Source organism: Nerophis lumbriciformis, linkage group LG10 (genome assembly GCF_033978685.3).
Source record: "Nerophis lumbriciformis linkage group LG10, RoL_Nlum_v2.1, whole genome shotgun sequence".
Lineage (NCBI taxonomy): Eukaryota > Metazoa > Chordata > Actinopteri > Syngnathiformes > Syngnathidae > Nerophis > Nerophis lumbriciformis.
Window position 1 is genome coordinate 28,456,650 of NC_084557.2, and position 16,845 is coordinate 28,473,494.

The following is a 16,845-nucleotide window of genomic DNA, read 5'->3' on the forward strand; positions in this document are numbered from 1 at the left end:
GACTTCCGAAATCAGGACAAAATGGCGCGCACCGAATACTCTCATCAGTAAAGCATGTTTAATTTAAACCGTGGGACTTCTAACAATTAGGAAGGTTTGTGTCATGTCCTCCTACAGAAACCATAGTAAAACAAACACAAAAAATGTTTCCTCATCTTTTTCCATTTTTATATATTTTTGAAAAAGCTCCAGGGAGCCACTAGGGCGGCGCTAAAGAGCCGCTTGTGGATCGAAAGTCGTGTGTGCTTAACCCTTGGCCTTTCCTGAAGAGGAAGCGCTTCAGCAACATGCTGTGCGTCATTGGAAGAATGTAATCATGGATAAGTGGTAGTTTTTGCTTTTTCTTAATTCACCAGCTCTGATTATTCTCCTGTAGATTATAGGGCTGCATGTCTTTCTATGAGCAGGCCGTGGGCACAGACACTAAGACAGTTGTTCTGATGCTGTATACTCGTCTCCACTTATCAGTGTTGGCTGGCACTCATACGAGGCTAGACTGGCCATGGATTGATGGGCGGCCAATAAAGTTAAAGTACCAATGATTGTCACACACACACTAAGGTGTGGTGAAATTATTCTCTGCATTTGACCCATCACCCTTGATCACCCCCTGGGAGGTGAGGGGAGCAGTGGGCAGCAGCGGTGGCCGCGCACGGGAATCATTTTTGGTGATTTAACCCCCGATTCCAACCCTTGATGCTGAGTGCCAAGCAGGGAGGTAATGGGTCCCATTTTTATAGTTTTTAGTATGGCTCTGCCAGGGTTTGAACTCACAACCTACCGATCTTAGGGCGGACAATAAAGTGATGCTCAAAATCGATTCACATCCAAATCGTGATTTTTGTATTTTTCCCGATTTTAAATTAATTCATAATTTTCGGGAATTGATTTAAAAATAATGATAATTGTTTTGGGGTTTTTTTGCAATTATTTTTTTAAGAATCAGTTTCCATCCATTCATTTTCTACCGCTTGTCCCTTTTGGAATAAAGATATTAAACAACTATTATTGTCATAATTATTATTAGTTATTGATACTGTTGATTTTTTAAAGTTTAGTTTTTTCTTTTTTGTATTGTAAATAAGTATTGTATTCGTATGTCTTCTCAATTGCTTTGTAAATGTTTGTCCTAAGTATTGTAAAGCTGAGATTGGTTTGGTGTTTTTGATTGATTGATTGAGAATTGTATTGGTAGATTGCACAGTACAGTACATATTCCGTACAATTGACCACTAAATGGTAACACCCGAATACGTTTTTCAACTTGTTTAAGTCGGGGTCCACGTTAATCAATTCATGTTGGTGTTGCTCTATATTATTTTGATAGGTAGACTAACATTATGTGTTTTTTGTAAATATCCATCCATTCATTTTCTACCGCTTGTCCCTTGTTTTTAAAAATAAGTTTGTTTAGGCCAACAATGTGTGTATAAGTCATACGTCAGCAGCCAAGAGGAGCGTTTGTAACCTCTAACCTGTTTTGAAAATGTTTTATTATAATTTATATACCACATAATATTTTACAAGAATTGTGTTTAATTGAGAATCGATTCTGACTCGCATCATCACCCCTAGAAATCCATCAAAGAGATTCCCGCCTCTAGCGGCCATTGTTATTGTTTTTAATTCTCCCACACAAGCTGCTGCAGAGAAGACACACTTGAGAACCAAAAATAGTTTAGAAAATGTGAATTAATATATAACAGAGCACTTTATGTTAAATATTTTTGAAATGCATTACCTCCCCTCATGCTCATGCATTAGGATGATATAAAAAAAGTATTTCACCTCCATGATGCATCGAACTGTTGTGGTTTTGCGGTACATGACTTTTCATTGAGACCAGTAGGACGCAGGTTCAAATCTTAGATAGTTTTAAGTAAAATAGTATGAGTAGTGGAAAAGAACAACAATATTTTACTATATTGTTAATTTAGACATTTAGCACAAAAAAAAGTTTCTGTTCATGTATAATCATCTTGTTCCTTTACAATCTTTCCACTCACTTCTGAAATAAAGGCTACACCCCACATGGGAAGAATCCAAACAAGTTTGGATAATAATCATTATGTTTCATTAAAGCATGATAATTTAAAGGTGTAATCCTGTAATAATGATCAATATAAAGTGTGACTCACTCGATGGACAGTTAGTTGTCTGTTTGGTCCAGCTGGCTTGGATGTTTTTACCAGGTAATTATGGGTAAGCACTCCATTTATGTCGAAATAGCTTGGCTTCAAGTTCCACATTTTGCAGCGTCAATTCACATTCACCTCACTCTCTCAGCTTCCGTCTGCTCCAACATTTCCTTTTCCTTCGTGCTCACTTCTAGAAGCAGTAGCTCATCCTCCATAAATTCAGATTTAACAAGATAAGATTGTGAATCATAAATAGTCGTCTTCATTGTTTGTTACCGAATTTGCCATGATTAGAACACACTCGCGTGTTTGTATCTGGAAGGGGTTGTTGCCAGAAGTCAGACGTGAGCTGCTAAGGAAACGGAAATAAATGCGCCAAATAATTAGTTCCGGTAATGATTAAAATGACCAAACTAAGGTAAATATTGTACATATTACATATTGTTATGAACGTATCTGTTACTACATTATATATATATACTTACAGTGTGTATAAAAAATGTTGATGGAGGGTTTTGAAGTGGTTTTAGAGGCCTTTGAAGGCTACAACAGTGACTCCCATTAGCTGCATCTTCCAAGCGTTTTTCAGCATCTTTAAAAATCCCCCCCACAAAAAAAAGCCCATGTGAGTTTTTGTCTTTTTATAATGATAGTGAACAATAGGCAAAATTACAAGAAATTGCAGTTCCCCTTTAAGGTGGGCAGAATCTGAAAATTTAGATGTTGTATAATTAATTTTAAAAAAAACACACTTTTTTTTCAATTGCTAAAAATGGGATGTTCTTCAATCCTAAATCTGCCCCTGGCATTCTCCACGCCAACTAGCAGTGGGTATGTGAATAAAATAAAAAATGTTTTTTTAAATCTGTCCTTTCTAATCCATTTTCTACCGCTCGTTACTCTTGGGGTCTCAGAGCCACTCGAGCAAATAATATTGTCTAAAAATTAATTTTCCCATCGATAATGTGACATTGCGCCGCAGTGTCGGGCGAGTGCGCACTCTTTCATTCAATTAGTGCGCAAGGAACATATATGTACGTGTGTGTGTATATATATATGTGTGTGTATATATATATATATATATATATATATATATATATATATATATATATATATATATATATATATATTAGGGCTGCAACTAACGATTAATTTGATAATCGATTAATCTGTCGATTACTTCGATTAATCGATTAATAATCGGATAAAAGAGACAAACTACATTTCTATCCTTTCCAGTATTTTATTGAAAACAAAACAGCATACTGGCACCATACTTATTTTGATTTTCTCAGCTGTTTGTACATGTTGCAGTTTATAAATAAAGGTTTATAAAAAAAATAAATAATAAAAAAATAATAATAATAAAATTTAAAAAAAATGTCCTCTGCGTATGCGCACAGCATAGATCCAACAAATCGATGACTAAATTAATCGCCAACTATTTTTATAATCGATTTTAATCAATTAGTTGTTGCAGCCCTAATATATATATATATATATATATATATATATATATATATATTAGAGATGCGCGGATAGGCAATTATTTCATCCGCAACCGCATCACAAAAGTCGTCAACCATCCGCCATCCACCCGAACCAACATTTTACAAAAACCACACCCGCCCGCACCCGCCCGTTGTTATATATCTAATATAGACGATGCAAGGCATTAGTGAGGTTATAAAGCTTTTGCCTGTTAAAGAAAGGAGACTGATCCAATTCAGCAGAGACATTCAATGCGTGCCACGCATCTCTTGGCCACGCATTCGTGGCTAAGAGATATTAATGCGTGATAATATTATTTATCATTATTATAATATTATTGTCATTTCCATTAAGAAAGTGTTGACTATTGTTGCCAATGCCCTCAGATCAGGAGTGCGTTCCTCACACTTTGTGTGCGCAGTTCCAGCAAGCCGAACGAGGCTTTTAAGAAGTTAAAAAAATGTTTTAGAAAGACTAAGCCTATATTTTCGTTAGGTAAAAAAAATGTTCTGAATTTATTTCAATGAATATTAACTTGTTAACGTTATAATGCTCAAATAGGGACAGTGAAACAGTGAACAATTTTGCGACAAAGATGAACCTTTATTGATTGATCTGCAGCCATGACAAAATATCAGACAATCTCCAATGTCAACGACAGGCAGGAAAATAAAGATAAACACATAGCCTATGTTCTAGGCATAGGCATAGGCTCATACGTTTTTAAATTGAAATAAAAAAATAAATAAAAAATGTGCCTCATAAGCCTTAGGCTGTCAATCACGCGCACAAACTTAAATTATACAATAACATATGTATGTCATCTCTATTTAAACAAAAATAAATTAAATAAATAATAATAATAAATTACCTGCAACTTATTGGCCAAGGCAAATAGCTGAAGGGGGGAAATCAAACCCATCAGACTGCACTTTATCATCAAACTTGAATTATAATGAAAATAGACGGTCGCGACAAACAAAGCAGGCTACATAGCCTTACATTGTCGCCAATCGGAGATGCGCTTCACTTGAAAGTGAGGCCAAATAATTATTCACACATAGTAGTATATCTCGAATAGAAAAAAACACAATAAACAACGCAATTGCCTTAATTCTTTTGCATTGTAGTGCGCCCAAACAACACGTAACCATCAAAATTATTTAGCTAACCGAACTCAATATAGGTTAGACATGGGCTTATTTGGTATAGCCTATAGGTAACGTAGACTAATTCGTTTAACATATCCAACCGTATGTCTACTTACTTTTTTTTTTGTTAGCACTATGCAGGAATAAAATGGCATCTACAGTGCCAGGATTCATGCGAGAGCGCACTTGCGCCACTGTTGCTGGGATGCGGTGCCTGATGAAAAATTGACTGTTTCAAAGAGTGCTGCTCGTTTTTCGTATGTGGGTAACAACATTTAACTATGTATATATATTTCTGAATTGGTTCAACCGCAACCCACCCGCATTTATTTAAAATCTATTTTTACCCGCCCGACACGCGGTTTATCCGCGGAATCCACGGTTGTGTCCGCAAACCGCGCATCTCTAATATATATATATATATATATATATATATATATATATATATATATATACATACACACACACACACACACACACACACACACTACAGGCCAAATGTTTGGACACACCTTCTTATTCAATGTTTTTTTTTTTTTTTCATGACTATTTACATTTTAGATTGTCACTGAAGGCATCAAAACTATGAATGAACACATGTGGAGTTACATACTTAACAAAAAAAGGTGAAATAACAGAAAACTGTCAAGTAATGGCGGTGACGAACCCCAAGATGCAGAGATGGCAGGCTTGATACAGGAAGACAAGATTTTTAATGTCCAAAAAATGCAGGAAAAACACAAACCCGGAACCAGGAGACAGGAAACAGGATACCAGGAAAACTGGAAACAGCGAACAGGAACCAGCAAACAGGAAACGAGAAAACTGGAGACAGCAACCAGCAAACAGTCCACAGCATACAGGAAACAGCAAACAGTCCACATCATACAGGTAGTAATACTCCAGCACTGACTGGAGGGAGAGGCAGGTATAAATAGGAGCCTGATTGGCAATTGTCACCAGGTGTGCCAGACTGCCAATCAGGGACAGGTAGAGGGAAAACAGCACTCGGGGAGACAAGGAGGAAACTTAACCAAAATAAGAGCGCTGACAGGAACTAAAACACAAAGAGAAAACTAAAACATACCCAAACTGTCAGTGACAAGCCTGACAAAACCATGTTTTATATTCTAGTTTCTTCAAAATAGCCACCCTTTGCTCAGATTACTGTTTTGCACACTCTTGGCATTCTCTCGATGAGCTTCAAGAGGTAGTCACCAAAAAGGGTTTTCACTTCACAGGTGTCATAGTTTTGATGCCTTCAGTGACAATCTACAATGTAAATAGTCATGAAAATAAAGAAAATGCATTGAAATGAGGAGGTGTGTCCACATTTTGGCCTGTACTGTGTATATATATATACACAGCCCGGCCCCCGGCCAAATTTTTTTAACCCAATGCGGCCCCCCGAGTCAAAAAGTTTGGGGACCCTGCCCTGACCTACCGTATAGCTTCCTTCATCACGAGCAGACAATCATAATGAAGACAGCCTGGCAGTGTGATTGCCTTGGAACTAATCAATTTGTCACAGCAGTCACTTTTAAGGCAAATGTTATCACTACACAATAATTCTGATATAGTAACACCAAAGAACAATAGAGGTGCTTTATTGCATTTAAAGCCAAACCTCATAGAGACATGACTATTAGGCTTCCAGTTTTGCAATGTTAAACACCCCAATAATTCTGGAGGATGAAAACCTGAAATTTACTAAATGCTGCATAAAAATGTACTTTATTAAACTTATTTCAATTCAAGTAAAGCACAAAACCAGTGTCTCTCCTCCCGTAGGCGCCGATCCTGTGGGTGCTTCAGGGCCCGAGCACCCACGAACAATGCCTAGCACCCACGTGGGATTGATGACAACTTTAAATTTTCAAAAAATGAATCTTGTGGTAATTAATTTTGTGGCGAGTTTGGTCCGTTTTACAAAATAATAAAGCCACAAATCATATGGGATATTAACTTCGTTGTATGTCTATTTCTTTTTTTTAATACGAACAACAACAACATCAACAGGATACTCTACTGTACAAAGTTGTCATGTTTGTTATCCCAAATTATGAATGTATCATGTTTCCACTTTTACTCATTTACATAAGAACAGATAATGTTGACAAAGATCTGAAGAAGGAATGTGGGACTATATTAAATGCTTATTCATAGGCGTCAAAGATGACTCACTGTCTGTTTAATTTAGAAATTAGCTGATATTTACAGTTGAAATAACAAAAGTGGTGCTTACTCACCTGCCATCAGGTACACCGCAGTTTAATGAGTTACAAATAAAGGTTGGTATCAAACATTCTGCCTTTACAAAACAATAATGCTTAATTTTGATTGAATTGTAAAGTGTATTACTGAATAAATATGCATTGTTGCTATTGTACTGCGCTATCTTACTAAGATTTAGCCCCACTGAATTATTCAAGTCTCATTGTAGATACTATTTATTTGCAAACTTGGACTAGTTTGCAATAAAATACCAAAATAGTTTGCACAATTCTCAAAATAAATAATCTTATGTTACAATATTATCTCTGGGGGATGTTATTACTATTTTGTAAAGGCAGACAAATCTATTGTATTTGATGCCATTAGATCAAGCAGTATGTCACTCCGTAACAGCTTATACAAGGAAAAACAACAATAACACACTTATCACTGGGGCTTGCTAGCAAACGGACGCATGTTGCATAGGTGACACAAAAAAATCAGGTTAAAATGATGAACTCCTCATAAATTTGAACACTTTAGCATGTCGACTGTAGAGGTTTTTGATGTTTTTCCTGTTGCTCCAGCATTCCACTAGTGGAAAGTGTAATCTTCACCGAAGTGTGAACGTCTTTAACCCCCAGGGCATTTTACTGGTATCCATCCTGATAGTCCCCATTAGCGTAATGCTCTTCTTCTTCTTGCATGGTCACCCCTCTTTTCTTTTTCCAGTCGTGTTTCCGACCCACTTCACCAGCCGTTGTTCCGTAACTCTTTTTGGGGGCCGCCAGGCTCTCGCTATTGAGCTCAGACTCTTCAGCCAGTTCGTCCTCCTCAACAAAGCCGCATTTCTCCTCACTGGTACTTTCGGGGTTGGCCCAATCCTGTTGTTCTCCCGAGGCAAAGATGGCATAGAAGATGACCCCTGAGTAGTGCACCATCGATGCTATAACAAAGACATTCTGCCACTCCAGTCGAGTCTGTGTGAGAGAATACAAAGTCAATGCATATTCTGAAAGTAGCACTTTTGATGCACGACTTCTAGTACAAAAAAAAAAAAAAGACCCATTCACCCGCCTTTGAAACACAGCTACAGTATTTGCAGGACAAACTTTTAGCTAAAATAATTTATGATGGGAGAACTATTCTTGTTTGAATGCTGCAGGCTATCTACTGGTGCCTGGGGGATGATGTGTCATTGTGATCCTGTGGACTGAGCAGTTCAAAACTTAATAATTTATTTAGATCCCCTCTAAATTAACAATCTACAACTTTTTCTGTTGACTAGATCTGGCTATATGACTACATCAAAATGATTGCTGTGATGAAGTTAATGGTGTACTACTGTATAACATGTTGTACCTTGTGTATGGTCAGGGCACCAACAATCAGGGGACACACCATTCCAGACAGTGTTCCCACCCCATTGGATATGCCCATCAAGATACTGGCATAGCGAGGAGCAATGTCCAGATGATTGACATTAAAACCTGCCAACACAAAAAGCACAGGTTTGTCTCTTTAGATTCTCAGTCATCCAGTTCATGGTAATACAGAAAAAAACACCAAAAGGCTGATTCAGTTCTGAATGATTGGGTGCATATGTCTCTGGTAGGGTGTTCACGCGTCTTACCAGCTGTTACCAGCTGTGACTGGTGAGTCTTTTGCATTTACGAACTGTCTAAAATTCCCACGAAAAAAGCTCAACTCAGGCCGACTTTCAGCAACATCATTCCCCACAACATTGCCAAATATCTAGAAGCAAGTCTGACACCATTGGTTGTATCCACATATCTACAACTCCAGACTTCGCCACTAAGGTATTGGAACATTAGGCTATCTCTAGATGAAATCCTGGTATCATTCAACGTCAGTTCCCTGTAGACACTTATACAACAAGATAAAAATAAACAGTATTAACACAAAACTAACCACAACATGACAATGGCGCTCAGCTACTTATTTTTGGCCGCCTGTGTCGGCATGACCACTTGCACTCAGCAGTCGTCCTGTGGCGTAACCCTTCCAGCCACTGGCGTCTTCTATGAGGTCGACCTAGGACACGCTGGAGAGACATCATCCAGAACATTCTCATCACCTCTGGTACTGGCATTTTCATTGACAAAACGACAGAACTGGCTAAGGACCGGGCAGCCTGGACAAACCCATTTCTTTAAAATTGAACATCACATTTTTGGGGGTATGACCGGGTCCCCTGGGAGATATTGTGGGAGGTGCTGGGGGAGTACGGAGTGAGGGGAACCCTGCTGAGGGCCATCCAATCTCTGTACAACCAAAGCGAGAGTTGTGTCCGGGTGCTTGGATGTAAGACGGATCCGTTTCCAGTGGAGGTTGGTCTCCGCCAGGGCTGCGCTTTGTCACCTATCCTGTTTGTGATTTTCATGGACGGGATTTCTAGGCAGAGTCGTGACCATGGCGGAGAGGGTATACGTCTCGGGGGGCTAAAGGCTGCGTCATTGCTGTTTGCAAATGATGTGGTCCTGATGGCACCTTTGGTTTGTGACCTTCAGCTCTCACTGGATCGGTTCGCAGCCAAGTGTTCAGCGGCTGGAATGAGGATCAGCATCTCCAAATCTGAGGCCATGGTTCTCAGCAGGAAACCGATGGTTTGTACTGTCCAGGTAGAGAACGAGACTCTGTCCCAGGTGGAGGAGTTTAAGTATCTTGGGGTCTTGTTCACGAGTGAGGGAAAGATGGAGAAGGAACTCAGCCGGAGAATCGGAGCAGCTGGGGCAGTATTGCAGTCTCTCTGCCGCACTGTTGTGACGAAACGAGAGCTGAGCCAGAAGGCAAAGCTCTCGGTCTACCGAGCTATCTACATTCCTACTCTCGCCTATGGTCATGAAGTGTGGGTCATGACCGAAAGAATAAGATTGCGGATACAAGCGGCCGAAATGAGTTTCCTCAGAAGGGTGGCTGGCATCTCCCTTAGAGATAGGGTGAGAAGTTCAGTCACCCGAGAGAAACTCAGAGTAGAGCCGCTGCTCCTTCGCTTGGAAAGAAACCAGCTTAGGTGGTTCGGGCATCTTGTGCGGATGCCTCACGAGCGTCTCCCTAGGGAGGTCCTCGTTGCACGTCCCACTGGGAGGAGACCCCGCGGCAGGCCAAGGACCAGATTGGGGGATTACATCTCCTCTCTGGCCTGGGAACGCTTCGGGATTCCTCACGAGGAAGTTGTTAATGTTGCTCTGGAGAGGGAAGTCTGGGGGTCTCTGCTGGAGCTGTTGTCCCCGCGACCCGATTCTGGATAAGCGGTTGAAGATGGATGATGGTTGGATTTTTGGGGGTAATGTGAACGACTGTACAAAAAAGGTCGGATTTTACAAAAAATCTGAGTTCAGCATCATACCCTGCAGTGTGAACAAAGCCTTAGTCTGTGGTTAAAAAAACAAGTAGAGTAAGAAAGAAGTCATACCTGAGATGGCAAATCCACTGAAGCCAACGGCAAGCACCAGGAAGGAGATGGCTACTGCTCGTGTGTGTGAAAATCCAACCACCAACAGAAAAGTAGCCTCCATACCAAACCCTGCAGAAACACAATTCCACACAAAAGTTTTGATAGTCATCATTATCACATATTGGAGACATTGTTTAACTAAATGTTCCACTGTACTGGTTTAAGAAGTGTGTTCCCTACATTGTAAATTCTGATTTCCTGAACGTACCTCCACAGTTCATGAGTTTTCTCACATTTGTAGTAGTCAGGATTTTGTTACTGCATAGATAGTCCGCCAGCTGTCCTCCAATGGGAACTACAATAGTCATCACCATGTGGGGCACAGCAGACAGAATCCCCACCTGCAAAGGCAATAATCCATTGACAGGGCATGTAGTATAAATAAAAGCACACTGATTCATCCCTCACTATAAAAACATGAGGTCAACCTTGCTGATGGGGAAACCAAAGACCTCTTCAAAATATGCCGGTTGGCTGATGAGAAGCAGATAAAAGGTCCAGCTGCGGCAGAAGTTGGCCACAATTATGGCGTACACAGGCATGGACGTAAAGAACCGACGCCATGGTGTCTTGAATTTCTTAACACGAAGAGAGAAACAACTCCAGTTTTAGTGGGGGGTTAAAATTTGCGTGATTGTAGTGCAATGTCGCCAACCTCAGCCATACTCAGATGATGGATGGTTTCACCGATGGTGGACTCAATGTATATCCTTTCTTCATCTGTAATGGTTGGATGCACTGCAGGACTCCCATATGCCAACAGGAGCCATAGGACATACCATATGATGCCAAAAACACCTTATCGGGAATGAAACACAAGCGTAAATGGACATATGAAGTATTGATGAGGGCCCATCACGGTTGTCAAGTTGAAACCTCCACCTGAGACGCGTCATTATTATTCAGATGAAATGATGAGTCACAGAACCCAGACAGGAAAGTGGTATTTTACAGCAATAAATCATGAGATCGTATCACGTGAAAAAGCAAAGTGGATTTTTATTAAAACATATCTGGCAATATGTGAATTTCATGTCAGTATTAATCGATTTAAGCAATCTACAAAGCAATTCAGATAAGGGTTATTATGCAAATAGCAGTGGATGCTTATGAAATCTCAGCTGACACCTTCAGACATTACAAATGGTTGGGTAATAATACCCTCCCTGTAATAATTTCAGAAGGCCTTTTTAATTTATATATGTTATTTGGCTGAGGCTATGGAGTTGACCTTCTGGCATGTGTGTGTGGATTGGAAGAGAGAGACTTTGAGTAATTTAGCAGATGATTGGATGTTTCTACAATCACAACATTTTCTCAAACTAAATGTTTGAGAAATAGAAGTAGTCCAACCTGTGAGTGGTTACAGGTACTGTCATTAGTGAGATACCATCTTCAAATAGCTTGCTGTGATATAGTCTTAATAGATGGACTGGACACATGGAAGTCCTCCCCACAGTTGATGAACGATCAGTGATGATAACATTTATAAAGTGATAGTCAATGATTTATGGCCCTGAAGTGGTAATTTGGTAGATCATTTTGCTAAATCAATTTGTTACATGTGGATGACCAAATGTAAGATTGTTGAAGCCAAATAAATATCTACTCCAAAATGTTTAAAGGGGAACATTATCACAATTTCAGAATTGTTAAAACCATTAAAAATCAGTTCCCTGTGGCTTATTATATTTTTCGAAGTTTTTTTTCAAAATTTTACCCATCACGCCTAAAAAAAGCTTCAAAGTGCCTGATTTTAACCATCGTTATAAACACCCGTCCATTTTCCTGTGACGTCACATAGTGAAGCCAACACAAACAAACATGGCGGAAAGAACAGCAAGCTATAGCGACATTAGCTCGGATTCAGACTCGGATTTCAGCGGCTTAAGCGATTCAACAGATTACGAATGTATTGAAACGGATGGTTGTAGTGTGGAGGCAGGTAGCGAAAACGAAATTGAAGAAGAAACTGAAGCTATTGAGCCATATCGGTTTGAACCGTATGCAAGCGAAACCGACGAAAACGACACGACAGCCAGCGACACGGGAGAAAGCGAGGACGAATTCGGCGATCGCCTTCTAACCAACGATTGGTATGTGTTTGTTTGGCATTAAAGGAAACTAACAACTGTGAACTAGGTTTACAGCATATGAAATACATTTGGCAACAACATGCACTTTGAGAGTGCAGACAGCCCAATTTTCATCAATTAATATATTCTGTAGACATACCCTCATCCGCGCTCTTTTCCTGAAAGCTGATCTGTCCAGTTTTGGAGTTGATGTCAGCAGGCCAGGGAAGCTAGGGTCGATAGGGGGTTTAGCTCGCTCGTCTGCGGGAACAAACTGCCACCATTGCTTACCGTGCTACCGAGGTCCTTTGTCCCTGAATTGCTCACACACTCCGGCAGATTCAAAGGGGGTCTGGCGGCAGATTTCTTTGACTTTATCGTTGGAAATGCATCTGCTTTGAGTGTCGCAGGATATCCACACATTCTTGCCATCTTTGTCGTAGTATAGCTTTCGTCGGTAAAGTGTGCGGAACAAACGTCCAATTTCTTGCCACTTTCGCATCTTTGGGCCACTGGTGCAACTTGAATCCGTCCCTGTTCGTGTTGTTACACCCTCCGACAACACACCGACGAGGCATGATGTCTCCAAGGTATGGAAAACAGTCGAAAAAACGGAAAATAACAGAGCTTTGATTCGGTGTTTGAGAAAATGGCGGATTGCTTCCCGATGTGACGTCATCGCTCCGAGAGCGAATATTAGAAAGGCGTTTAATTCGCCAAAATTCACCCATTTAGAGTTCAGAAATCGGTTAAAAAATATATGGTCTTTTTTCTGCAACATCAAGGTATATATTGACGCTTACATAGGTCTGGTGATAATGTTCCCCTTTAATTCAAGTTCAAGGTGCTGTTTATTGTCCATTCTTAACATGTACAAGACATATAATAACTGAAATCAAATTTTCGGCACAGTCACACTAAGAGCAGACATACATTACAGGGAGACAAGAAAAGGACCGCCAACGGATCAGCCACTTACGGCGCTCCTTAAAAAAGGTGGAAAACATGTGATATTGGGGAATGGGGGAAGAGTAAAAAAATACCAATCAAAGGCTGGACACCCGGGACGGAAAACGTAGCTGTACAGCAGCCATTACGCATGTCGTGGAAATCCCAGGTTAATGGGTTAATGCGTAAAACCTCCCCACCAGCATCAGTCTTCTTCAACACGCATCTACACACTAGCTCAGCCCTAAACAACTGGCGGCCTGCAGGCCATATCCGGTCCGCCAAAGCTTTTCATTCGGCTCGCCGAACATCACCCAAATAGGCTTGTTGAAACAATTAAAACTAGGGTTGATCGTGTATGCAGTACTTTCGCCACCCAGCAGGGGGCAACAGTGAGGTTTACGTGTCACAGTGAAGCAGCAGTAGGGTGAGTAGAAGAAGACTACTCAATTAACCCTATAGGAAAAAAATCTAAATAAATTGCAAAAATCAGACTTTTAACAAGGACTGAACAACAACGTATCAATGTTCTACCCTGAGCAAGTGCTTGAGTCATTGTTTCCTGGCGGACCTTTTAAGCGACGGAAACATTGATCCAGACAAGCAGCAACAATGGTAGAAATCCCAGCTGTAAGCTTCCTCACGAAACTTGGTCAAACATTTGGAAGTAGATATAATTTGTGCTTAAAGATAGTTTAGTTTGTTTTGTATTGAAATTGCTGACCTAGTGATGTATTTTGTATTTGTGGTCGTGTTGATGTTTTGTCTGAGAGTAACGTTCAAACCTCTTTTAATACATGTAGTGCTAAATTTGACCAGTAGACGGCGTCAACGCCAATAGTGATAAATCACATACAATGTTTGGTGTGTGAATGTTGTGTAATTTCTATATGTGTAAACATTTGTAGTTTATTGTGTGAATATATTAACTCTAAACCTTCTATTTTATTTATATAAAATACACAATGGACGGTGTACATTTAGGTCTATTTTATGTTTATATTTTCAGTCTTACAAGCATGAATAAAGGAAGAAGTGTAAAGAAGTACAACTCAGGAAGGAAAATAATTGAAAAGAAGGAACATCCATCCAACAAAAACTGGAGCTTCTTTTTCTTAACTAGCTGCACACGCTGCAATTAATTTATTGACAGTGCGGTGTGAAAGACGATGTGTTAAGTAAATGCAGTTTCAAAGAAATATAACCTGACAAAACATCCACATTTCGATGTCCGGCACCTGAGCCCTTGGACTCTTGAAACTGCGGCGCTCTTCATTATATAGTTAAATTGCCCCGCACACGCTATATATCTTTTTTCTCTTCACTCGCTTGTTCATCAAATTACTGAACAGGACTCAGCTTGTACACCTTTATGGCTTTACAGACAGTTGAGGATTAAAGAACCATAACATAACAAATAGGGCCTGATCTACTACAGGTTGGCGTGTAGTGAAACAAATACAAACTTGATAGCACACCCAAAGCTGATCGACTAAGCTTGTGTGCAGAGAACTGCACCTGTTAAGTGGGCAATATAAGGAGCTCAAGCCTTTTAGCTTGTCTGTCTCCACAAATATGCAGAATATATGAGGATCATCAGGAGAATAAGATTATTTAGCACATACAGTGTGATTTATCAAGACTAAAACTGTTCTGCGGAAGATTTTTTGTGTGTCTTTATGTGCCTGAAATGTGCAAACTAGGAGTTGCGCAGAAATGGCTGTGAGAAAGGAGGCAATCGCCAGAGGTGGGACCAAGTCATTGCTTTGCAAGTCACAAGTAAGTCTCAAGTCTTTACCCTCAAGTCTCGAGTCAAGTCCCGAGTCAAGACAGGGCAAGTCCGAGTCAAGTCCAAAGTCAAGACTGGAAAGTCTCAAGTCAAGTCCCAAGTCCTGCATTTTGAGTTTCGAGTCCTTTCAAGTCATTTAACCACAGACTAATATATTTACACAGATTGTGTATGCTTTTAAAACGCTGTATTTATTTATTAAAACAAGTGCATTTGAAATTGCAGGGAAAAAGATAGTGCTGACATTGCACTTCAAAATAGCACTATTAACCAGTCATTTTAAACATGTAACTCATTCCTTTATAGAATAAACACATTTGAAAAAAACAAGTGCAACTGTACTTATTTGCACAAAAGTGTTAACATTGTATTTCCATGGCATATTGCATTGTAACTAGTTCCACAGCAGTTTCTATCCTGTTCTTACCTTATCTCATTGATCTCATCTCATACTGTATGTGTGTTTATGTGTGCGTACACATGAAAAACATAACAAATACATGAACATAACAATGAACAGAGTTGTACTTTTTAGATGTCAGGACCCTATGCAATATGTACACATATTCTTAATATAGTATACATTTTAACTGACCTTTATTTGACTATGTTTGTCTTTTTGTAGGTGGCTAAAATACGCGGTGCTGCTGACTGCCGTCTAACGTTACGTTACTGTGTGTGATACATTGACTAAAGTAATGTTACTGTGTGTGATACATTGACTAAAGTTACGTTACTGTGTGTGATACATTGACTAAAGTAATGTTACTGTGTGTGATACATTGACTAACGTAATGTTACTGTGTGTGATACATTGACTAACGTAATGTTACTGTGTGTGATACATTGACTAACGTTACGTTACTGTGTGTGATACATTGACTAACGTTACGTTACTGTGTGTGATACATTGACTAACGTAATGTTACTGTGTGTGATACATTGACTAACGTTACGTTACTGTGTGTGATACATTGACTAACGTTACGTTACTGTGTGTGATACATTGACTAACGTAATGTTACTGTGTGTGATACATTGACTAACGTTACGTTACTGTGTGTGATACATTGACTAACGTAACGTTATGTATAGGTACCTCATGAAACCCTGCTTAAAAAAAAATCACTTGACAAAAAGTATGAATAAGGTAGCAAACTGCAGTGGACGCAACAGATTGCCGTGTTTGCAATGACGTTATAACCATAGACATCTTATAAGTAGACGCAGCATTGGTTGCTGTGACGTGAGCAATTTGCCCGCCATCTTGAAGTGCTGATGAGGAGCCGGCGAGCAGCCTAAACTGACAGTTGAAAGGTAGAAAACAAAGATGGTGTTCAGCGTTTTCCTGCTCAAATGAGCGGACTGTTGAAAATAGGAATCGGGGGATTACTTTTCACAAGTAAGATTTAACATTAACGTACTATTGGTTGTATTATATGAAAATAATATTACCACAGAGTTGAGAAGGATCAAAGATCTTCAATATTTGTATGTGAAAATCACAAAGAAATCTTCTGGGGGAGGATGACCCCCCTACAGGGGTTTGGTTTACAAACTT

At 39.6% G+C, this 16,845-nt stretch overlaps 1 protein-coding gene across 1 annotated transcript in view; it reads right to left on the bottom strand.

Annotated features, from left to right (window-relative positions):
• Positions 1-7,644: 7,644 nt before the first annotated feature.
• The window catches only part of slc17a8 (solute carrier family 17 member 8), a 29,557-nt gene continuing 20,356 nt past the window's right edge, over positions 7,645-16,845 (bottom strand). Inside the window, exons 7-12 of the mRNA XM_061969290.1 lie at positions 11,128-11,270; positions 10,901-11,050; positions 10,681-10,813; positions 10,431-10,541; positions 8,357-8,484; positions 7,645-7,974 (exon numbers count right to left, since the gene is read on the bottom strand). Coding sequence (XP_061825274.1) covers positions 7,645-7,974; positions 8,357-8,484; positions 10,431-10,541; positions 10,681-10,813; positions 10,901-11,050; positions 11,128-11,270 — 995 coding nt within the window. The remainder of the gene's footprint in view (positions 7,975-8,356; positions 8,485-10,430; positions 10,542-10,680; positions 10,814-10,900; positions 11,051-11,127; positions 11,271-16,845) is intronic.